This window comes from Carcharodon carcharias, chromosome 15 (genome assembly GCF_017639515.1).
Source record: "Carcharodon carcharias isolate sCarCar2 chromosome 15, sCarCar2.pri, whole genome shotgun sequence".
Taxonomy (NCBI): domain Eukaryota; kingdom Metazoa; phylum Chordata; class Chondrichthyes; order Lamniformes; family Lamnidae; genus Carcharodon; species Carcharodon carcharias.
This window is the reverse complement of record NC_054481.1, coordinates 128057554-128083899: the sequence shown is the minus strand read 5'-3', so window position 1 is coordinate 128083899 and position 26346 is coordinate 128057554. Positions and strand designations below refer to the sequence as shown.

Here is a 26346-nt window from a genome sequence, read left to right as displayed (position 1 = left end):
AGTGTTAGCAAGCTTTCCAACTATATGGGGTGGAGTGGTGGGTGGGTGGGGGGAGCATCACCTTTGAGCCTGATCCTGCTTTCAACAGATGCCTACCCATTGCTATTCCAGCAGAGGTAGCTGCATAGTGATCAGAAATGCAAATCCTGACCAATTTCTCTAACCGATGTCATCCATTTGAAGAGCTTATAAACATTTTCTTTTAAATAGTATAGAGGATAGATTGGAAAAAGGGCCAGAAAGAATGAAGATAGTTTTAATTTTATTTGAAATTGCGTTCATATGTGTTTAGGGTTAATCCTGCAGCAGTAAAGTTATTACTCATATTTGGGCAGTTTAATTACTGCATTGTTGTTTTCTTAGCAGCAGTGTGCACAAGTCGAAAACATGTCAGCCTAGAGAGATTATTGTTTGCCTGAAGTTCTTGGCAGTCTAAAAAGTTAAACTGCCACCTAATTTTTCTAACTACTTAGCTGTTTGCCTAGCATATAATGAAATTCTTTCCCTAGGGCCCATAATACTGTCAAACTAATGGCAAAGTTACGAATTCTCGACAGATATGTGCACATACTCCAGCAACCTCAGGTGAGTGCAGGTGCGTAGTCACACATGGAAATCTAAAGTTGCTGTCCAAGATGCATTGTTCTGCTGTTAGCTTTGCGAACATTCCATCTTGTTGTCTGGCTTCCAGTTCGTATGGATTGAACAGCATGACGTTGCTGTACTTGTGCAGTTGGTACAAACTAAACTCACCACAGAGTTAGAGTTAGTCTGAAATGACACAAGAAGCTGAATTGGAGCCATTTACGCTCTGCACAGATTTGGTTATTATCTTGTTCAGTTGGATTAGCCGTTAGCTTCCTCTATTTGTGCGCTCAGTGTCATTACTGCCTCTCTGACATTGAAAATTAACTATTACAAATATAGAGGCTCACTTTATTCAGCTTTTAATGATTAATGGATATTTTGAAAAGTTTAAGCACGATTTGTTTTTACTTTTCCTTTGCTTCTTTTTTCTCTCTCAATCCAATCCTTTGTTCCCTGGTGCCAGGCTTCCCGTTTTCCTCATTGCAACATTATTAGCTCCTACTTTCAGCAACTTACCATGCAAAAAATTAAAAAACCTAAACTTTCAAAGGCGTGTCTAGCAACATTAGATCATTAGACACACTGCCACAGCAGATTATGGCCCATTAGATCCACCCCAATATTCCTACAGGCTCTCTCAGACTCTGATACAGAAACAAAATGGAAAGTGCTGGAAATATACAGTGGGACAGTCAGCCAGCTTCAGGCAAGGACAGGTTAACATTTCAGTAGAACTGACATCATGAAGCAACTCAAGAGCAGTGTGAGTAGAACATGTTTTTACACTGGAGAGCACTGCAGTTCAAATATTATTACAAACTTTATGAGCAGATTGAAATTACAGAAGAACGGAAACTAATAATCTAAGATTATCATGAGTAAAACAGTAATATTCCCCTATTTGCATTGGGAGCATTTTGTAGTCATTACTTGTAAAAACAACATGGCTTAAAATCTTATACTTTTCCCCCTCGCCTGCACAGAATTGTTACAAATACGGTCACAAAACAGCAACAGATAAAAGAAAACATTGCAATAATAAATAAATTATATTAATGATGAATAAAAGTTCTAATTTTTTAAAAGAGATTATTTCCTCCCTATTTTGAGTTCTCTGCAGCGCACCCTCCCTCCACCCCTTCCATGCACACAATTCTTCCAGACATAGGGAGGTCAGGCCTATATAAATGACTCTGGGAGACGAATGCTAGACCTACATTCCCAGTCTTGCGAGTAAACTGTGTGGTTAAGCATATCCTGGCGCTCCTTGTCATAGTATACTGGTGCACCAAACTGCTGTGCTGCACATCCTTCTGTTGCTATCAAAAAGCAGAAAACACAAAGTGCACTATGAGACAGGTCCATTATTATTCAGAGGCAGCTGAATTTGGCTAGCCTGCTTTTTCACATCAATTTTAAAATATCCAGATATCATTGGTTACAATTACTTTCTATCGCTGATATTCCACGTGCCCTCATAAAACAGGTTTTTACTCAAAAGCTGTCTTATAATTGCAAAACAAAATGTCAACAGTGTTGCTAGCAATATCAGGTAGGCTGAAATTCACAAGCGACAGCAAATAATTGTTAAATTACAGAGGCAGCAGAACTACATGGGAAATATATTTAGTTCAAATTTTTTGTAACAAGTGGAAAAAATCCCCCTTCAGAACAAATGCAGTAATTGTTCCGAAACTAAATTTAAAACAAGACACAGGGTTTCAGAAAATGTATACAGGGGTTTCCCCAGGGGATTTGCACTCCAAAGGTGCTACACAAGGAATTTTATAGACAAATTAACTTGGACATTCAGCACAATTTCGGCTAAGAAATTGAAGATAAAGTTTTGATTGCTTTCATAAATTTTATAAAACCATTAAGTAAATAAGCACAACCTATCTGAAATACTCCCATGTATTTTCAATTTACACAGATTTTTGTTTCAGCAATAGATAGTATTCTAATTCAAAGTCTCAGGACTTTCAAAACAAGATACACTGTATATTCTGACGATGGTAGAGCATGCATTCTAGTTAAATAATGAGGTAGACTATTAATGCAGCAATGGAAGTATGGTGGTTTCATAAGTATTAGTTTAACATTAGGCATGTACCTAAACATAAGGCGTAGGGGAAATCCAAGCAGGGAAACATAAATAACTTCATGTGAAAAATGTTAGAAAAGATTGAGAAGTTCAAAAGCAGTCAAGATTGATGGGATCACAGAAATTTCAACAGTCGATATTTAGCACATTGAATAGATTTCTAAGTTGTTCTGAGTATGTTCAATGTCAGAAAGAAATGAATAAGGAAAACAGGCAAAGCTTGGTTAAAATATGATGCTTTTTAAATTAATACAATTAGAATAAAGTACAAAGCGCCATAACAAATCTTGGCACAAGTCTGGTTTTCATTCACAGCAAAATTAAAAATAACTGGGTCAAAAAAGACATTTAAATATACAGAAGCAACTTTTAATTTTCAATGGAAATGCTGACTTTTAATGAAGTCTGTATCTACTCTTTTAAATACTCATAAGGTTTCAATGTGCAATACTACAAATATTGAAAGAATATTTCATTGTGAAATAATTGGAAACACAGATTCTTAAATACACCCTAGAAAGGTTTGCAAAAAGAATACTGTATGTTTAATTAACATGTTCATGAACCCTTTTCAAAACACTGTTAACAGTCAAGATTCAATTCACTCTGTACTGGAAGTACAACACTGGCATAATACACTTAAAAAATAAATCACCACTGTTCATTCCAAAAGGAAATGCAGCTCATGCAAAATTCCATTTGTGGGCACTCGTGGCCACAGATTATTGCTATATTGACTCTAGAGAGTCGAGGCAGCAATAACTTCGTGAAATGATTTAAAATCAGGATGTACTTAAAGCTACAATGCCCAACTAATGTATTGGTTCTCTTAAAACAACACACGAAAAGAAAAAACTTTTTAAAAAAAAAACTTTTATGTGGATTGGGTTGAGGGCGAAACCCTTATGCCACTTCTGAGAATTTCTAAGTACCCATCTAAGTACCCAGCTAAAATCAAGAGCATTATCGGATGGTATTTGTCTCCAAAAGGTTGTATTTTCAAACTATACTGCAAAAATAAATCTATTTATTGCTGCTAACCTATGATGTCTTGTAACTTACTTAAAACCATAGACGGCTACATGAGAATTTGTAGACTGTACCTCAAGCCAACCTGGGTGTGCATTGTGACCAAAATGGTGGCTCATTTGAGGCCTCGGTATCATCTCTTTCACGTACTGAAATATAGTCCCAACAGCAAAAGGTCAAAAGAAATCTATTAGGAGTCTCCACATTGCTTTAAAGTATGCTATGACTGACAGACTAGTCAGAGAGCACAGAAATAGGAGAGCATTTGCCATTTCCATGCTTTAAAATATGATCCACATAAGGATCCTACTCACTTCCACTGTTTCCAAATGAGGAAAACACCTTTGCATTGGACACATCAGTGAACTTGTTCACTTCTGTTCCATCACTTCATCCTCATTATTTTTCAACTCTACTATGCAGTCTCCCAGTTCATCTGCTCTTGATCCCCAAGACCTCCAGGCCTTGGTCAGCTCAATGCATACCATTCTTGTGACGTTATAACAGCTGCATAATCGTTTCAGCTGTTTATTTATTGAAACTCCACATGATATCATTTAATAGCAAGAGTATTTCTTTGTAAACTACAAACTTTGAATTGTCATCAATAACTTAGTATATTCAGTTGCAATATTCAAGCCACTGTGAATTTCCTCAGTCAGCATTATTGAACCAAAACAGCTTTACAAACAAGATGATATCTGGAACACAAACATTATCCTTGTAAATTAGGTGCCAGAACTGCAGCATTCAGAGTCATCTGTAACAAGGTCAGCTACCTCACATGAACTCTAGGATTTCTCAATGTTTAATGCATGTGCCAGCAGCCCTGGTTCAGCAAGCACTGGTTAACTCTGTACCTGAACTTGTGCCTACAGGACCAATGTTCCACGCAGTGATACTGTCTGGTACAGAAAGAAAGGCAGACAGACGAGAATAAAGTATTTCAAGTCTTTATGGCATTCCAAGTACTTCAGAGGAATTATTTACTACTTAAGTGTAGCTATTTAGTTTTTTGCCAAGTATAGTACCCAATGAGTGCAGAGCAAAGTCCCTTAAAGAGCAGATGAGATAAATGACCATTAATCTGTTTTTGGGATTAACTGAGGGACAAATTTAGGAGAAGTATTTCACTACCAGCATCCAAGGTGTTGTATCAATTCAAAATGTTTGCATAAAATACATGAAAGTATAAGTTAAGCACAGGCAACTATGTGGTGCTACTCCATTATCACCTTGTGGAGGACTGATACCCTTGCTAAACCTCTTTGATGTTGGTGTTGGAAAAGGAAGATTATTCCAAATTTTGGATTGTATTAAGCCCAGAAGTGGAAAATGGATTTTCCCCACTATCTGTCAAATTGTGATGCTGTATTTTATCCAAACACATAATTGCCTGCAGGAAAATGTAGGAATGCACTTTGAATATTTGTGCTTTCTGCTTTGGTGGGATAACAATAGTTGACAAGTCCAACAATTAGTTGCTTAGAAAAGGCTGGAAGGCTTTGCCAAGTTTGTTTTATGATCATCACTGGTTTATTGGTGCTGGGAAACCAACAAAGCTTCTAACGCAGGCTGGGAGCAGGGAATTGTGGGGGGCAGGTATGTCTAAAAATACATGGGGCAAATGTGCTGGAGCGAAATAGAGCAGGTTCATCAGGATATGGTGCATGTGAAGGAGAAGGTGGCAAAAGGGGGAAAACAAGGGATTGAGGTGTTAAGAGTGAGAAGACAACCAGAGAGTGACTTCAGAAAGGAAAGGGTGAGCAGTAATGAGGGATGGAAGAAGATGTGAGCGAGCATATAGGAGAAAAAGAAACATCAGGCAAGGTGGAGGCATGAGGGAGCACATTGGAGAATTGGAGAAGGTGCAATAAAGACTTACAAGAATAATAACAGAAAAGCGTGAATTCCTTTTCTCTTGTGGAGAGAAGACTGAGGGATGACCTAATAGAGGTTCTTAAAGTGATGAAAGGGTTTTAATAGAGTGGATACAAAGAGAGTGGCTCTCTGCTTTTGGGGAAGAGTGAAGCTGGAGGCCATCAATATAAGACAGTCACAATAATGCACCACATGGATTGCAGTGGTTCGAGAAGGCAGCTCACCACCATCTTCTCAAGGGAAATTAGGGATGGGCAACAAATGCTGGCCTTGCCTGCAATGCCCACATCCTGTGAAAAAATAAATAAAAAAGAAATAAAATTGGGAATTCCAAAGAAACATCTCTACCCAGAGCAATAAAAAATATAGGACTCACTAGCACAGGGAGTAGTTCAAGTGAACAGTACAGATGCATTTAAGGGGAGGCTAGACAAGCTTATGAGGAACAAGGGGATAGAAGATTATGCTGATAGAATTAGAAGAAGGAGAATGGGAGGAGGGTCAAGTGGAGCATAAATGCCTGCATGCACTGGTTAGGTTGAATGGCCTGCTCGTGTGCCATATATTCTCTGTAATGTAGTATTCCATTATTACTTCATTGAACCTTCAGTCTGATGATATGCTCAAGCATCTGCTGTGGAGTTTGAACTACAACCTGGCTCAAAAGTTGGGAGTGCTAGCACTGATGCTTATAAGACACGGGGCACATGGTTCAAACTCTCATTAGCAACAACATGGAAAGTCCACTATATTAAGACAAAAATATACACAACCAAGTTGCATGTTCTTCAATTGGTAAAAATTTAATTCTTAAAATGATGCAACCAGATACATAATCTGAAGGTACGCTGAAAGCAGGGCACACAATATTGGCCAATCAATTAAAGTAGTATGCAGTATCCTGCATGTTGTAACGATAAAGGTACTCAGTGATCAAGCTTTACACTTGCAAAACTTCAGCAGAATGTAGGGAAACTAAAGTCAAATAGAATTCAGCCTAGCAGTAGCAAATGTTGAATTCAGTCCAGCTTTAAACCATTTGGCAGACAGAAAGTACTGTAATCCTCATACAAAAGAAAGAATGGTCTCAGGGTTTAACAGTTCAGTGAAGTGAGAACATTGTGCTGGTCTTCTCTACGTTTTAGTGTTCAAATGAGAGCAGCCAGTGAGAGAATATACATAGATATTATAGTCGCCACCAGCTGTTTCTCAATTAGTTTGTTTTTTAAAAAATGAACACAAAGAAAGCATGCTTCCAGCAGATGTTCCTGTTCTCAAAATATCCAAACTATACTGGGCTAACATCAGAGCGAAGACCTTTTCCCACTAAATTCAATTTCATGTATGAAATGGCAAACCCATTACATAGCTTATTTACAAAGGTAACTTGTTTTGCAGGCTCAGTTTATAAAATGAAAACTTTTAAAATAATGGAAAACCTTCAATGCCCTTTGCTCCATGAGATAGCAAGACAAGAATTCAAAATCTCATAATGAACCAGTGCAACTCAAATATTGGTGGGATGCTGTCTCAAAACAGGTCATCAGGAAGGTTTGGGTTTATTTGCCTTTAAATATCTTGAGCTCGCTTTTCTTGGATTATCAAGTGTGGAATAGTGTGGCTTAAAATCCCAAAACAGCCAAGTAACTATTTTTTTGTTCAAGAGTATTTTCACATATACAAACTCACCAAAATATATAACTATTTTCTCTTTCAAATGTATACTTCAACTTAATTTATTGTTTATGCATCCTGTCTTAATGAGTTCTTATCTCTTAATTTATTCCTTACTCACAAGAAACCTTGGTGACAGGAGTCTGGCATTTCCTCCACATTTTCGGGTCAAAAGTAGTATTGTTATTGGCATACCCTTAAAATGGGCACTCTTAATATTATGCAAATATATCCAATTCTCCACAAAATCAGATTACCTACATATTGCTGATTTAAAAACACAGCCTACCTCACCAATAGAACCACCACAACAAAAGAAAAATCCTGCGCAAATTGTGAAATTTTTTGCAGTTTAATTTTCCAAATTTGCATGCATTTGCTCTAAAGAATTTGTCAACACTGATATAATAGCAATTTTCTTAAGGTACTAAACAGTGACATCCTGTGGAAGAACACTAATGTTGCCACTATTTTGAAAGTAGTAAATATCTTTATTATTTTTATTTTTCACTTTATTAATTTCCCACAGCAGTGTTCTCATCCAGACACCACATTTTGCCAGGAGATAATATTATTGCAATGACTGAACTGGGATGCAGATCTTTAAGTGGATCACATAACTCCAGTCTCACAACATGCAGTTGACTCTTACCGCCCTCTTAAGTGGCTCATCAAGCCACTCACTTGTATAACAATCACGACGAGGTTCAAGGAGGCAACTAGTATGGGTAATGTATGGGGCCTTGCCAGTGTCACACACAAGAATATTTTTTTTTGAAAGGGCTTTCATGAGAGTGGAAATGCTCCAATTGATCCATGTAAAGAAATCTACCCACAATTGATGTGGGCAGGGAACATACAACTCTCTACAATCCCAAAAGTATTTCCACATTGCTTATTCCAAATACTTTCTCAATTTTTAGCTTTGGCATTTCTGCAAACTCCCTGCTTTCACCACAAGTAAGCCAGTCAAAGTCTGGACCTCAATAATCACACAGAGCCTTTCCCAGTTTTCTGTACTATGTTCTATAACCCAAGTTATAAGCGCTATCCTCACTTCATCTTTAACCATTCTGCTTCACACAGTTGCAAAAGTTGTGGTTTATTCTGGCATTAGGCCCTGATCTGAATCCAGAAAGAAGCAGTGCAAGATTACCAGAATCTGTGTAATTTGGCCACACATGGGTATCAAACCGGGCCTGAAAAGTGCCCACATGGTACACCCAAACACATTTTTAAAACTGCTAATTAAATGCTTGATGGGTGATCCTGGCACAGGTCTCAATATCTGCCCCCTAAATCACAGGTGAATCATGGCTGAAATGTGTACAATCTACTAGATGCATTGCAGCATCTCACTCAGTTGCTTCAACATCATGTTTCTCTTCTTCGAACTCTACCAGAGAAGAAGAAGCAGCAAAGTTGAGGGAAAGCCTCACTGGTCCTGCTTTGCAGCTGGGTCAATGCCGCAGTATTTCATTGTAATTATGGAAGCATCAACACCACAGGGCTGTGGTAATTCATGAAAACCCAACACCACCTTCTCTGGACAAGCAGAGATGGGCAATAAGTGCAGCCTTGCATGCGCTGTGCAATTTCCAAGAACAAAGCAAGATGTTTGCTGCCTCCAATATATTTTGGTGATTTAAAATCAAAATGCTTGGGGATGTGTCACTTCTGGGAGCTGGACTCAAATCCAAACCAGACTGATGGGATGAAAGTCTCATGTGTTTGATGAGGCACAGAGTTGAAAAACGGAGAAGTTACGTTAAACTTTACATTGATTAGATCACACTTGAGAGTATTGTGAACAGCTCTGGACTCCATATTGTAACAAGGGCACAGAGGCAATGGAGAAGAAACAATAAAGATGTACAAGAATGATACCAGAACAGAGAAGTCACACTTGCAAGCTGGCCTCCTTTCTCTAATAAAGGAGTGACCTAATAGAGGTCTCTAAGGCTATGGAAGGGTTTGATAGGAAAGAAATGGAAAAGATGTTTCTACTTGCATGTGAGACCAGAATTAGGGTCCATAAATATAAGATAGTCACTAAACAAATCTAATGGGGAATTCAGGAGAAACTTATTTAATCAGTGAGTAGTCAAAATATGGAACTCACAACCACATGGTGTAGTTGAGACGAATAAATGTATTTAAGGGCAAGTTAGATAAAGATAAGGGAGAATAGAGTAGAAGTTGATGTGGTTAGAAAAGAGGGAGAAGACTCATGAAGACTATAAACACCAAAGATCACCAAAAGGGGCAGTTCCCAGCCAACAGAAATAACCATGTGGGGAGAACCCAGCTGTTGCCACATAAAATGGTTCTCTTTGAAAGATTGATTTTACCATTTACTGACTAGGTAGGAAGGAGAACAAACAGCTTCCAAGATCACCCCATATTTAGAAAGCTCACTCATACTGGCTCCTCCTAAAGCTAATCTTCCTTCCTGGGTTTAAATGGCTTGCAGCCCATGCATTATTCCCACAACATATATAATGATACACAGGACAGTTAATAAAATTTATAATTCTACAAATTATTCTCCCTGCAAGTTATCATTTTTTTTTTACTTGCCCGCAGTTTTAAGCAATCCCTTGGTTTAGTCTACACCTCTGAGCCCAAACTGTAGAAGACCACATGAACACAGCATTCAGGGATTTGTGGTCCAAGTGAAATCCCCAACACTTCTCCCATCCTCAAGCTTTATTTGGAGCTATCTCTAGTGTAGCAGACTCTGAAATTACCTGCTTACACACAAATTTAGACCTATGGTTCCCAAAGCTTTCCACCTCATGTCTGGGTCTGTTGTAAATTAATTGATAAATATGATTATCATGATGAGCCAGTGTATCATGTGGCAACCAGGATGGTAGAAGGCAATCTAGATGGACCTTGGTTATTGTCTAGCAAATCTATGTTTATAATTGCAGTGCACTTGGTTGCAACACTAAAGCTGGAGCAGTAATTCACTTTCAGAGTGCATTCAAATCTCCTGCACTACAGAACCTTGTTGATTCAGCTCGTCTGGTACCTGTCTGACACTTCAATGGTCCTGGTTAGGAGAGCTGAGAAATATAAATGGTTGGTGAGCAGGATAAGGCGGAATAGCCCCTCTCTCAACGTTCAGATCAAGGTCAGGCATTTTTAAAAATTGACCAAAGGATCCCCTGAAAACTTATAAGTTTAACAATGAAAAGCTGCAATGCTTTCCCCCTCCGTGAATTTCACTTTGCTTCAGAATCTGCCCAGGCAGTAATTCTGAATTTACATTGTCAATTTGGCATCAGTGAGTTGCTGAAATTGTATTCCACTAACACTAAACTTTGCAGTGTAAATGCACCCTCAGTGTACCCTGCTTTGAGTCGAAGAGCTATACCAAATTCACACTGCCAATAAGGCTTTTAAAAAGATAGTAAACATTAAGCAGGAACCTACAAGAGCGGCCTCGATTTTATTGTGCTCTAAATTAGTGCCATTACCATTCCAATGGGAAATTCCTATTATAGGTATTGCTCCACACGTTCTGTTCCTAACTGCAGTTAGATCTTTACCCCAGAAGCAGCTAGCATGACTACACTATTTTACCTCTCCAAGAATTAAGTTGTTGCTTTGTGAACCATGGTGCACCACAGGGAAGATGTGTTTTCAGATTCAACAACTCATTCAGATAGTGTAGCACAGTAAAATAAATTAGTGATCCAGTGTCAGATCCATTGATTAATTCGACCCTCCCTCCACACAAAAAATAAGATGACAACACTAAGCATTTTCATTTGAATGCTTTGGCCTTGAGTGGAAAAAAATTCAATATTAAAAAAGGTTTAAAATTAAAGTGCACAAGATTTAAATTAGCAATTTCAAATCGTGCTTTATCAGCTTACCTGCAAACTCGTAAATGATCAATAACATTCAATTTGTTTTACACATGGTGCAGATGTGACTGGAGAAGTGGTGGGGTGGTGGGGGGGGCAGGGTTGAGAACAAGAGGATAAAATCTGTAAATGTGCAGGTAGGGGAAGTCTCTGATACACAAGCTCATTAAAGAGCTATAAGGGGTAGAATAATCCCAGATAGTGCTAAGGCTCTATTGTGAATTTCCTATTAAGTGAATACTCTTAATTAGTGAATAACATTTTTCTGGCAAACAGGTCATTAATTCAATACTGCAGAAACTGAGCGCACTATGCATTGCTGAGGTTTATATTGGCTCATACAGTCATCACTGAGACAGATTAATACTGAATAAGCTTCAATTCTGCTAGGAAATATCAATTTGCTTTTAGAACAGTCATGTGGGGATAAGGAAAAAAGCTATTTTTCTTTCACTAACTGGAATGACACAGCTTTTAAAAGATTTTCTAGCAAAATAATTGGATTAATTTCTTTCATATGCGTCTCTGTCAATTTTAGTCAGCAGTAATTGACTGCACCTAAACCTTGGATTTTTGTAACTGCGCTATGAACGGGAGTGCCAAAAAGCAAGAGGCATAAGACTAACAATAATATTTATTTCCCATTTACCATAGTTGAGTGACTTAAAACTCTCTAAGGAACACAATGAAACCTGTTTGTCAAGACCATTCTTGGGTAGAGATCATAAATAAGTCAACATTTTTTCAAGTACATGAATGATACCTTTCCCCCAACTCTTTCACATGCTCAAAAGCATACTTGATAAGCCAGTTCTGCAGATTTTGCAACATCAACAAATTTGTTCATTGCTTCTGCAACTTCCTCTTCGAGCAGACATTTATATTTTTACTGGAGATGAAACTAGATCCAGATGCATTGATTCGAAACAGTAAAATAGAGGGTGTGGTACTGGGGGCATAAATTATGGGCTGGACATCACCGTGATTGACAGGCCTCATTTGCTTCAGTTAATTTAGTGCCTCACACTTAAAATTCATAAATCTCTGCATCAGGGGAGTTATAAGAAAATAGTTTACATTATGAACACAGTAAATTCCCGGACAATCAGAGCAGCTGGCATTACAGCTTTAAGACTTATGGCAGACAACAATAAATTTGTCCTAGCACATTACAATTCTTGCTCACTCTGGGAGACTCAAACAGTCTATTTTTTTTTCCCGCCAGTACCTGGCACCATTTCACAATTTTCTGGAGAGATCAGCTGTGTTTGAGTATTTAGGCACATTTCAAAACTTACAGCATTGCCTACATTTTGCAGTTATGAAATATGGGGCAAGGCAGCAAAAAGGGAGAGAAAATATTCAGCATTTGCGGTGCTAACAGTTTTGTTGAATAGTCAAGAAACTTGCGATTAATATGCACATTTCATTAAAACAGGCAGGAGAATTTTACTGCCAGCTGCAGCCCTATTGACAATTATTAATTAATTACATAATATTAGAATTCTCTGTTATCTTTTGAACTTTACGCATTAGGGAATTCATATTTGTTTAAATGTGACAAACAGCTTTTATGGTTTACCTATCACATATATTAATACTGACAACTAAAATATATTAGTGCAAACCCAACTGGATTTTTGTTAACTCTGATCTAGGGCATTTAAAAATAACTGATCAATTTTGAGACTTTTGCTGGATGTCTATGCAACCATTCTAGAGGTATCATATTTTAATTGGCAAGCAAAGAATTATTCTATGCAGTACTAGAGAACACAAATTGGTTTAAAAATACTTTCAAATTTAGTAGAATTTATTAACATATTAAAGTCATCAAATTTTTATTTTTGTCTAAATATTTAATGTTTATTTTATAAATTAGTAATTAGCATTTAAAAAGGAACATCCTTTTCAATTTAGCTGAGAGGAAAAACTGGGTTTAAAACCAAGCACAATATTTATTTGATTATTTTCTTTACCAAAATCAGCAAGAGTACAAGTGAAGCTCATTCCAAACCTGTGATCAACAAGTATATCAGTAAAGAGGGAAGATACTTTCAAGTTTATTCTTAAAACGCATAAAACTCACAGCAATTGTGACAATTCCCAAAACATAAGGAAACACAAATTTCCACTGAACATACAGTATATCAATAAAGTCAAGCTCAAGATGCCAGAAGCAGCTGCTAGAAAAAATACATACATCATACAAGCCATAAAATGGTGGCTTTTTTAATGAATCAAATATAATGGATTGAAAATTTTAATTGACAGAAAATTAAATATTCGACCTTCTCGTCACTGAGCTAGCTGGTATGAACATTTCACAGTACTGCACACAAATCATTTGAGGACGGACTGACGATATCTTTAGCAAAAAAAAATGTATTTCCACCCATCAGGACATTAGCTATGGATATGCATGCAGAGAGGAGGCACTGGATTCTAGCAAACGAGCTGCTAAATCCTTTTTCATTTACAAAGCATCAATGTTTCTAAATATTCAAGTGTCCGTCTCAAAAGGCAATAGAATGCCCCAACTGCAAAAATAAAACTAGGTAGTGCATTCCAACCACACAAACCTCTGCGATGTAGCACTTGACAGAAAGGAAGTGAGTCACCATACCAAAGTACAGTTAAAACTGGAAATTGTTCTGCAGCATTAGGAGGAGGAGAGAGGCTGGAGTGATTCACGCCACAAGGTCATGGCGCCATTCGTAAAGAAGAAAATGTTTCTCTTGAAAGCCAATGACCAAATCTCAAGAGGACATCAGCATTCTTGTCTAGGAGGTGCTGGTGGCACACCAAGAATGGAAATAAGATGGGAAGTTTTGGGTGGTTTTGGAGAGGCTTATGGATAATATGCTAAATTGAAGGTGGTTACTAACACAGAGAAACTGGTGAAGGTCTCTTAGATATTAACTTGAGAGCTTTTGCTCTCACTTTTGAATTGCATGAGGTAAAGTTCTTAAAGGCAACTAGTGACCTCACCCAACAATGGTAACAAAATTCTTCAGGGCTTTTTTTTCCCACCATCTGCAAATTTTAATACAAAAGCAAAGGCAAGTAGAAAGCAAAGATGGAACCTCAAGAATTGTGGCAGCACATTTGACAGAATACATTTTCCCTGGAGATGTGGTGATTCAGTGGGACAGTTCCCATGCTGGGTTTCTGCACATTCCAACAAAATCTGGACTTCATATCATCCACTGGCAGGTGTATCCAATTAACACAGCATTGCCTGTCCATATTAGGAACACAGACAGTTATTTCTTTCAATACCAACTATTCTACAACTCTGTAATATATGTACCTGCCAGTTTATCGAGTCATATGGCCAATTGTGACAACCAACTGTTGACCAAGTCTGCACAGGTTCCCAGTGCTCTGAGTCGCTTCAGTTGAAACAGCCTGTTTATATCCATTAATGCAAAAATGAATGATCTGAAGCAAACCTGCCTATAGTTTAATAGCTAATAGATCCAGAGAAGCTTTTGTGTTAGGCCACTGGTACTAGCCCTAGAGCTTGGATGGAGATCATTTCTTGCTGCCAAGTCTGATAATCCGGAATGTTAAATTGGTCCTGTGGGAGTAGTATTCTTCCTTACACTCTATAGTGGAAAGCAATAATGAACAGGATGTTACAAAGGTTTCAGTCTAAACCCTTTTATTCCTGTTAAATAAATCTTTACACTATTGAAACATTAAAGTGCAAGTATATTTCTCTAGCCAGCCTCAATATTTTTTAAATAAAAGAGTGATAAATAATAAACAAATAAATTATATAAACTCTAATCAACACAATGCAAAGAGTTCAACAAGTCCCTCCAAATATCATACGACAAGGATTACTTTCAGCTAGTGACCCAATTCCAAAGTGAGTTCCATTCAACTGATTGCTCCCCTTCAGTTACGTTATTCTTGACACTTATTCAGTGATTGAGCACTGCATTTAGACTGATTTTTGAATTCCATGACTTTATCACATTTACATTGATGCAAAATGGATTCAGTTGCACAATGGCACACAAAGCCTGGTGGTATTTCAGAGTTGGAGGAGGTTTGACACGTGAGCACTCTGAAGTCAGGAGTTTGAGATCAATTCTAGTCGGCGTCACCAACCCAATAAAAACATAAATATTTTTAAAAACTGCCCCGGTTGTTCACTGGGCTGGATGGGATATATTTTACTAAATTAGCTTGAATTATCCAAACCATTCCCTTCCAACTTTAAAGATTTTCTGGCTCACAATTCCACACACAGTCTCTTAATCAACTAGAGTCCTATTTTCCCAAATTTCATTTGTCATGTGGAGTGCAACATAAAAAATGTTTTCAAATACTGATCTTCCTACTCATATTACAAAGTATTACAAAGTAGTTACAGCACAGAAACAGTCCTTTTGGCCCAACAGGTCTATGCCAATGAATACATTCCACAAAAGCCTACTCTCTCACCCCTCTTTATCTAAGTCCATTGCGACACAATCCTGCGTTTTGCATTTTTTTTAAAAAATGTATTCATTCATGGGATGTGGGCGTCGCTGGTGGTAGTGAGCTGCCTTGTTGAACCGCTGCAGTCCATGTGGTGTAGGTACACCCACAGTGCTGTTAGGGAGGGAGTACCAGGATTTTGACCCAGTGACAGTGAAGGAACAGCGATATGTTTCCAAGTCAGGATGGTGAGTGATTTGGAGGGGAACTTGCAGGCAGCGGTGTTCCCATGCGACTGCTGCCCTTGTCCTTCTAGGTGCTAGAGATCACAGGTTTGGAACATGCAGTGGAAGGACCCTTGATGAGTTGCTCCGGGGCTTCTTATGGATGGTACGCACCGTTGCCACTGTGTGTCAGTGGTGCAGAGATGAATGTTTAAGGTGGTGAATGGCATGCCAATCAAGTGGAGTTGCGAAAGGTGCTGAACGTTGTGCAATCAATTATCCAGGTTTATTGTGAACTAATTATTTCTCTCACAATTTGCCAATCTGAATTAATGTCACTCATGACCCATCATTGCTATAAAAAAAAACTCTTCAACTAAAGTTTGAATACACAACAGTCCTGTATATGTTAAACCATTTTACTTAATTCTGGAATACAACAGTATAGAAAATGGAAACTGTGTGCAGACTGAAGTGGGCAGAATGAGTAGAAACTAAACACACCACTGTACCTTCCAGCGCTGCACCATTTCATTACTCAGCACTGTGCCATCAGCTGAGATCAGTGACGAAAGTCTATTGAACCAAATGAATAATGCTTAGTACATTCACTGTACTATGTTTCCAGATGCAGCAAACTTATTGTGCAAGCTGTTACACTAACCACATTTTAAAACAGATTAATTTGCATTTGTGATTCCAAATATTCTTGCTTTACAATATATCCTTATTATATTGGAGCATTCATAATATACAAGGTGCATGGTAGTGCGGCAGTGAGTTTAACTGTGCGGCTTGGCTTCTTGACGTCCCTAGGGAACAGTGGCTGGTTTAGGCAGTACTTCTGCACTTTGCAGTGGTTTTTGGTTGTGCCTGTGCAGTGGTTTTTGGTTGTGCCTGCTTACTGTATCTTTATAAATTACTATACTGGGGTAGGATCAGGCTTGTCCAGTGGTGGTAACTCACAGGCAGAAGGCCAGAAACAGGGACTTTGTTTTCTAAAATGCCTTCATTCATTTTGATTATGTAACTGAACCAGTGGATTTTGAATCTGTTAATATTGTCAGATATTGGTCCTGCTGTATAAAGACCGTAACGGAGCTAAGACATCACACCATATTTTTATGACACGTATAATCATGGCTACCTCTTAAAAATCTAAAACTGGACAATGACATTTTAAAAATGACTGAAGCCAAGTCTGCCTGTGACCTTCGAACAATATGAGCTAGTCCAGTAGAAAATGGAATTTCCACCTTGTTATCTCTGAAGAGATGCTAATGACCCTGTGGACTGCAGACACCAAATACAAAAGGCCATCTACATCTCATAAGCCAGGCCTTGCCACTGGAGTCTACTGGTCTGCTAGGATAAAGAGTCTAGCAACCTTCCTTTGTAAATCTTAATGACGGGAATATTAACAACCTCAGGAAGCCAGACATAGGAACATACACCCTTTGTCACAATCAAGTGGAGAGATGGGAGTCATGTGACATGACCCCCTCAAAGAGCATGTAATATTGCCCTGTAAAGCCGGAAAACACAGTCTGCCGTCTTCCATCTAGCAAGCAGCAGCTCAGAAGAAGGGCTCTGTCCAGGTATGAATGCCTGGCCCCCATCTACAATGTTTCTACTGGGACTTCTGAACTTCCATATCATTATCTACAAGGCTAATTCATCGCTGTGTGCCTTTCTCATTGTGGAAGTCAAATCTATTGGAAAAATGAATTATCCAGCATCAGTTCAGCCTGCTGACCTCTGTGAAAGAATTCACCATTGGACTTTTGATTCTAGAATCTAGATTCGCGTGAAACAATAATTCTTTGCTCTGTAAATCTTTCCTTCATTGTACGAATGCACAGAAGGCATAGCAACATCCCCCCTACTCCCATGTTTTGAGTGCAAATAAACTAGCCCTCTGAGTTTACCCTATCTTGAGTTTGCTGTGGGGTTATTAATAAAAATTGGATCACACCAAAAGTGAGGGTTTGGGAAATGTGCCACCGCTTACAAAGGGGGAAATCAAAATGAAAACGCCCTTCTGTTTATAGGCAGATGGTGAGAGAAGAAATCAGGGCTCTTTAAGTTAAACCCCCTCCTGTTCATAACGAGACTTTGACTGGCTACATGGAGTATTTTTTAAAGCCTCTTCAGGATACATACTCTAACTTCAATAATGCATTAGGAACAGGTTTCACATTAAAAACAGTCAGGCTATTGTGAAAAATCATTAATTGCAAGATTATTTCTTGACCTAGTATTACTTACTTGGAAACTCTGCAACAATTAAAATACTGAAAAAAATGGGAAAAGTACAAAAACAATCCATGTATCAAAATAAGGAATGTTTAAGCCCGATTACAGCACAACACAAATGCACACAATTCATTGAGCAGATTATGTGGGAATAAACTATTCCATTATTTTTCTGGGGCAGAGGGAGACGAGATGGCTAAACACCTCAGGAAGAGCCAGTTTGCATCTTTTTAATGTCTATTGCTTACTTCCTCCTCACTAAAGAGTCCGCGACACAAGGACAACCAACGAGACACACAATGCTGGCAGCCTCCCTGGGAAAAAGCTGAATCAATACAACATTCACATCAAGTAGCTTCAAAGGAAAATTCTTAAAATAGAAGACAATATACAAATTTTAGTAGTGACAGGACAGTTCAGTTGCAACATTTTTCAACATTGGCAATTCTTGAACACTGCAGCTTTAATTAATTTTGGGCCTTAAAGCATTACTTCTTGTATGAATATCACTACTACAGGCTTTCCAACCTTAATCAATTTTTGCTATCACTAATAACCACCCAGGTAGCTGTTGCCATTTAAGTCAACATCTGATATGAAATAATTACAGAGTGGAGTGTTTCTGCAGCATGGTTCTAATTCACCATGGGAATCTCCAGGTATAAACAGATATCATCTACTGCAGGGGAGCGTGCAAATAAATTAACATCAAACAACTTACTATCAACTCTCTAGAGGCTGCCAAAACTGCTTCAAAACCATTTCCACTGGTTAAAAATCAATGTTACCAGTGCCAAACATGGCCTATATTAGGAAGCATAGTTGTTTGAAACAGAAGTTCACAACATAAAACAATTCAAAATCATATGCTCACTAGGTCAGTTTAGTTTAGGAAATACAGTCAAGTCATCTCAAAGACTGGACAAGGCCTCTTTGGTTGACATCAACTCCTGGAATTTAATACCTTCTTTGGATTAGTCATAACATGTCACTGGAACAACAGTTAAATAGGGGCTGCCCAAATGGCTGAAAATAAGCCTCATGATATTTCACAGGTTACTAAGCATCAAGGTGATGCATAGGACAACATTGCAAAATTCAGTTTATTGATGGTGACAGAACTGAGGCCTCTAACTCTCCAGCTTCCTATTAAACATTTCTCGTTTACTATGAAATATTTATGATGCAAATTTTGCTTAAGGGAAAATTTGCAGAAAATATCTGTGGTTGATGGGGTTTTCAAACATTTTCCATTTTACAAAAGAATAAAAATTAATTTTAAATGATTCACCCAAATTCAAAGTCGTTTCTCAGATCAAAATTTAATTATTTTTGTTGGTAATTTTGTTTTTTTGCTTAAACATCTCAAATCTAAATTGAAAATGGTTATATATAACCTCTTGTAAAATTTGAGTTTAAAGTACCTAGTTCTAAACTAAGGAGTCTCTAAAAAGTAATGTTTAAAATCGGTTAAGTTTCTGAACATGCAAACCAGGTTGGAGTGGTAAAAATAATTTTGTATTTAACATTGAAGTGGAAAACACTACAGATTTTTTTTTTAAAAGCTGCTTTTCACGTTTCACAGTGAGTATTTACTTTGTAGGTTTTAGCTGCTTACAACAGACGAGCTGAAGTAAACATGCTTATATCAAGAACCCTAGTTATCACTTGATTTTAAAAGTTTGCGATTCCACCCTTTCACTGTAACTATCAAACTGTCCATAGTATGTCATTTACAAAGCGCAATAGCAGCATCTAGTGGCAGGAAGTCAGTGCTACACAAGCTCCCGACAGAACAGATTGGAAAGGTATCAGTCACTATGAGGACTGACAAAGAAGTTGAAAGCTGGCAGAAGGAAGGAAACTTTCAACACTGCTACTGTTACCATAACGGCATTGAAAGATGTCACACATGCAAAATCTATAATTTAGTACAAGAGTAAATAGAATTTCCAAGGCTGACTAGTGGAAAGGTTAACTCATTTAAAAAAGGTTCCCGCCAACATTTGCCAGTTTAGCAAAATGCCAAATAAACAAATACTGTAGACAGAATCTTCCTCAGACCTGAATACAAATGCACCTGCAGTGTTCACGAAATATGGACATGTAGCTAGGCTGTTCCTTATGTTATAGAAACTTGATTTCTGGGCTTGAGATTTATTGTTCCTGACATGAAGATATATTATGTGAAGAAGTAATCATAAAAAATTAAACCAAAAACATACATACATAAACAATAGGCCAACACACAAGTCGGATTCCGATGACACTTCAATTGTCCCATATCCTGGTACCATCCTGATAAATCTACCCTGGACTGTCTCCAAGTAAAGTCTCCCTTTGGGACTTAATATTCATTTTATTTATGCCTTTGTGAAATGTCTTGGCTGTTTCTTTACACTGAAGGCGCTATATGAAAGCAAGTTGTTCTTGTTCTTCATGCGCAATTACTGGAACATACAGGTTAATCACAGGTATAAAAATTTATCCCCAGATTTCCAGCATGGCTTGATGGGCCACATGGCCTCCTTGTGCTGTAATGACTCTATAGCATGAGCAATACTCAAATTGGAACAGCAAATACATCCTACTGTACCAGTTTTGATGGGTGAGGCTGCTAAATTCACATGAAAATGGCTACAAGGCAAGATACTTTGAAAGGCCTACCATATCCCAGCAAACACCACAGTAATCTGGAGAATCTAGTGAATCATTAAAGGTAAGGGGAGAAAATCAGAAAGAAAACAAAAATGAAAGAAAACGTAAAGTTCAAAATAATGTCCACAGATAGTCAAAAGAATATTCCATGATAACATCTGATATGATAGGTTTACCCAAGAGTTATTTGTGCACTCCATTTTAGCTTTTCCTACCTGCCATTTATTATGCTGAAGTTACAAGTGTGACATTCTAATTAGCAGAATTCTACTTCCTCCACTACATCCGCCACCACCACACCCCCCAACCCCCATCCCCAGCACCCCCTCCCCATAAACCTCACTAATAGTCTATAGCATCACTTGGAGTAACTAGATATTCTTCAGGCAATTTTTAATCACTATGAATTTATAATCACAACCATCTACACCATCAAATCAAGTAACTGAAATCTCATTTACATTGGCAATTGTAATACTCTAAAATCAATTGCTGTTCTTATCTTTCCCCATTAGGTCCTCCATTTCTCATTTGCCCATGAGCTTTGAATGACGCTTCATTAATACTGTTAATGACAAACTGAGGGGATCAACGTGCTTAACAACTGGCTTGGTTCTGCTCATGCTTTGTCGTATCCCCTCACTCAACCCTACCCCTCAACCCTACAGCACTCAGTCTAGCAACCCAGCCAAAACTAAACCCATCTCCCATATTAGGGCATAAAATTCAAACAGCTATTCAAACTCTAGCCTCATGCCTGAAAGTCTAGTTGTACTAGTGAACTCAAGTAGCTATTACCTTATTATAAACTTACCATTTACATTGTATCCGTAGGGAGAAAAACGCATTAGTTTTAATTTCATAAAGATTTAATAGAGCTTCATTTTCTGACAAACACTTAACCTAGGCCAAAAATGTAATTTCTTATTTAGGGTTTATTTCTTATTCACATTATCATTTACTTTATTATTACCAAAATATGCACATTACATGATCAAATTCAGAATGCAGCTAGTTTATCCATGTTTTTTGTGTATTAGACCCAAGGCACAATAGTCTATTAAGTTTTAATAAAAATATTTTTACAGCATACCACACAAACCATAAAATTAAGTACTGAAACTATATGCTGGGAAATTATTAAATTCACAATACTTGTGCAAAATAAAGTTATGTATTTACCAGATAATCCTTTTGCTAGCTAATTGGGATTATACAGAAGCCCTCAGTACAGCACTACATTCTGATTTCATGATGTTACCTTTGAATGCTGCCTTGGTCTGTTAATTACAGATAATATTTTTCTAAAGTGCTTATTGAATCACATCTGCTTCATATTCATTCCTTTCACAGGATGTCAGACAGTTGTGAAATGTACTAACTGAAGGAAAAAATAAAATGTGAACAGAAATATAGGTTTAACGTTGGCGAGAGTGCCCTGTATTTGTCATTCAAGATCATTAATGCTTGCAAAACGAAACACGTTTATAATAGTAGCAAATTAACCAATTTATTACTACAAACATCTTTGTGATGACTGCATACATACAAATACAACGCAAAAATCTATTTAAGATCATTTGGTTCAAATACTATGGCAGGGGAAGAACAGCAATATGACACATTGGAACCAAGGGAAAACACTACACTATGGTATATTACTGTAGTGAAATTAGGTTGCAAATAGTACAGTATGTGTAAGCTGGAGTAATTTTCCTGGGAGACAGAGCTATGCCTTCAATCAGAAGTGGTTACACCATATACCTACGCCCTGAAACTCAAGTTGACGGAGCAGCAAGAGAGTACAGTGGCTATCACGGCTTATTGAAGAAAGCAAAGTGAACAGTTGTGTTTTTTTTTGCTGTTGTGCTCAACCTGGGTAAAGTCTGCACTGGGGAATTTAGCATTTTTCGGCTTTACTTCCCTAGTCTGAGTTCCCAGGTCAGGTATAGCATAGAACTGATACGGTAGGGTTGCCAGCACTCTGCCTTAACCCTAGCATCAGAAAAGTTACTCCCATTAGTCACCATTACAGCTTGGCTGAATGAGAGCCAATGGTACTTCAGTGTAGTGCCTCACATTGTGGAGAAACTGGGTTGAGATTGTCCAAGTTTTCGTGCAATGGACCCTAATGGCCAACGGGACAGCAATTTCACCCAGGTCAGTCTAAACTAGCTTTGAATCAAGATCCCATACATGAAAGGACATGGGTTTTTAAACAATTACACCTGCATCAACCTCATTAAAAGTGTAACATAGCACTTGTCTCATCAACTCCTGCAAGCCCAGGCATCTTTATGTCTGCCAGTTAAGAAAGCTAAAACGCCAAAAAGCTAAAACAAGATTGCTACAACCACTTACTAGGCCCCGGGTTCCAACTTCATGAGATGTCATGTAGCAAAGGGAGAGGTGAAACCTGCAGTGATCTAGACTGTGATGTAGATGCCCATAATCCTCAGCAGCTGGCATCTGCTACCTATCCACGGACTGAAAGCTAACCATTTATTTCTTACAGCTGTCAAGTCAACTCACCCTCAGTGCAGCTGTTTCCTCAGACCTAACTGAACTAGTGAACAGAGGCTGGTATCTTGTGCTGCCCACGGATCCTTTCCGATGCTCGGGAATCTGTACAAGCTAGTGCTGTCGAAATTATATAGCTGGGCTGCGCTAGCTCGCTAAAAACTCAACAAAAGTTAAGTGGCATCAGCAGCAGTAGAATGCTGTTCCTTCTGCCTTTTCAGGTATTTTGTACCTTTTAAAAATATAAACAGTGGAGCATATTTCAGTAACCATCAGATATCTATAAGAGACTCTACAGTACAGACAGACCAGTAGTACCGGTGGTGCTCCCAGTCGCTGGAGGAATGCATAGCACCTCACATATAAATGTGAATGAAAGTGGGTATGTAGATGCACTAGAAATGATGACTACGGAAAAGGAATTGGTTCTTTGGAAAATAGCAGAATTCAAATTGGTACATTACCAGCTCCTAATGGTGCATGCATTCTCGACTGTAGGGAGGCAATAGAGGGCCTTACAAATATCTAATACTTATAATCTTCAATCATGAAAACTGTGAGAACAGCCAATGTGACAATTTTATTCTAAAATGGGAGAGCAAGATGACTTGGTTAAGCTTTGATTGGTTAGTTAAATGGGGGAACACCCTTAAAATTCATAATTCAAAATAACATTAGTGAGCATGGATTAAATAAAGGACAGTCAACACAGATTTGACAAAGTCAAGTTGTATTTGACAAATTCAATACAGTATTTTGAAGTAAGCGAATGGATAGACAAGGGAAGTGCAGTAGCACCATGCATGGATTTTCAGAAGGCACTCAATAAGATAGCTCGGAAGAGATTTATTAGGAAAATACGGGTATATGGTTAAAAGGAAATATAACATGGATGGAAAAGTCGTAGAAGAACGGAAAGCAAAGCAAAAGGCAAATGAATATTGCTTGGATTGAACAAGTATTGTACCACAGGGATCAGTGCTTGACCCACTTCTGTTACCGGTATACATGTAATGATTTGATGGGCTTTATCTCACCATTTGCCAACAAGACACAAGTAGAAGGCTTGTCAAACAGTGAGGAAGACTGTAAAAGGCTTCAGGAAGATTGGCAGGTTAGCAGAATGGGCAGACAGGTAGCAGATCCAATTGAAAGTAGGTAGTATGTAGTAGAATATTTTGGGAGGAAAGAACAAAATGAGAATATAAACTCAATGGAAAAATAGTGAAGATTAAGATGAATACAAGTTTCAAATACATAATAGCTGGAAAATATAAATGCAGATAGATAATTTAGTAAAGGTTTAACATCATTTGAGTTTTAATAATAGGGACTTTGAGTACAGGAGTGATGATAAATTTGTACAAAACATTGTCCAGTTCTGGGTGTACTACTTGTGACATTCTTCTGTTCAACGTAAATATTCCAATCATACAACAAGGATTGGTAAGCAATAATCTGGGTTCTTTATTTGAAGATAAGACTATGTGCAGGCAATGTTAACTGGAAGTCTGAGCATACACATTTGACTTCTACAAGCTGCCACAAAAACAGAAAATGCAGGAAAAACTCAGTAGGTTTAGCAGCATCATTGAAGAGAGAAACAGAGTTAACACTTTGAGTCCAATATGGCTCTTCTTCGGAAGAGCAGTGGGTTCTGAAGAATCATCATATTGGACTCGAAACGTTAACTCTGTTTCTCTCTCCACTGCTAGACCTGCTGAGTTTTGCAAACATTTTGTTTTTATTTCAGATTTCCAGCAACTGCATTATTTTGCTTTTATTCTACAAGCTGCTGCTGTATACTGAGTTCAGGGTCATGGGATTACAACATCACATCCTGTCTCAGTGGTAGTGATTGACAGCAATTTAATATACACGCCCTTAAGAGTACATGTATATCATATCATAACATCCCCCTTTTGTCTAAACTAGAGGCTTACCCTTAAAGAATCAAGCTATTTACATGAATGCAAATGTAAATAACATTCTATCTGAATATATCCTTATAGAAAGCAATAAATTTACAAGTCTCTAACACGTATTGGCGGTTTGTTTATCTGTCCAGACTTAGTTACGGTGATCTTGGTTGGAGGCTGCTATAAGTTTTCAGAATGGTGTATAAGGGTGCTGTGTTTGTGTTGCATCTTGGACAGTGTTCTGTCCGCAATGGGACTACTGTGTGTTTCTGGTTGTGGTATTGTTCTGATTTGGCATCTTTTATCTTCCTGTTTTTCATTTAATACATCTTGGACTCCTGGGAGTATCGATGAGTGATGACTGGGGAGGGTTGTCCACATTTGTCTGTTGAATAGTAATTCCACAGTGGCTCCGCAGTACGATGAGGTTTGCAAATTCGGATTAGGTATACCTTCGGTTCAAACTGTGCCGCACATCCTGTCAGCTGATGATCTGCGTTGCGGAGCTAGGTGTTCTTCCCTCAGTGTAAGCACAGGGTTTCCAATGGCACGCCCTGTGGTCCTCATCATGGTATTGATAATTGCATGGATGGTGACCAAGGACATGTCCCTGCACCACATCAGTAGGCCTACGATCACTGGATCCATGGTGTCCACAACATAAAATGTCTGGGGTGACCAAGCTGAATTGTTGCAGCAACACTTAAATGTAATGGATCCCAGGAACGGAATCTCTGAGCCATTGCACATGGTGAATTTAACGGTGGCTGGTTGAATCATCACTTGCTACCTCTGTGAATTCACACATTTCAGTGTGCGAAGTGGAAAGGCGTTTGTAACTGCACCAGTATCCAGTTTTGCATGTAAGTTATGCTGGCCCTGTACCTGTGGACATATTTGGATGTTGGCAAAGGCTTCTGTTGGTACCATGTGCCAATACATTCGTTGATTTCACTGTGCTGAATGTCTGCTCACTTTGTGTTTAAATGATCTGGTTATCCCCATCATCTGACATGTAGCTTGGCTACACATTCCATGGATCTTATTTTGACACTGTTTGGTATGTGCTCTTGGTTGTTGTGTGCTCTACCTATCTGGCATCTTTGTGCCTTCTCATGATGTTGAGCCACTTGTTCCAGCCGTTACCTTCGGCATTGACGCTCCTAGGGTCCTCTGGTACC

The 26346-nt window shown here is 38.2% G+C and overlaps 1 protein-coding gene across 2 annotated transcripts in view; it reads right to left on the bottom strand.

The window, feature by feature from the left end:
* The window catches only part of pex14 (peroxisomal biogenesis factor 14), a 195791-nt gene that overhangs the window by 131659 nt on the left and 37786 nt on the right, over positions 1 to 26346 (bottom strand). Inside the window, exon 1 of one of the 2 annotated variants that reach the window (XM_041206602.1) lies at positions 16325 to 16357. The exons of the other annotated variant lie outside the window; for it this stretch is intronic. Coding sequence (XP_041062536.1) covers positions 16325 to 16342 — 18 coding nt within the window. The 5' untranslated portion in view covers positions 16343 to 16357. Of the gene's footprint in view, positions 1 to 16324; positions 16358 to 26346 lie in introns of those variants that run through there. 2 annotated transcript variants of the gene reach the window in all.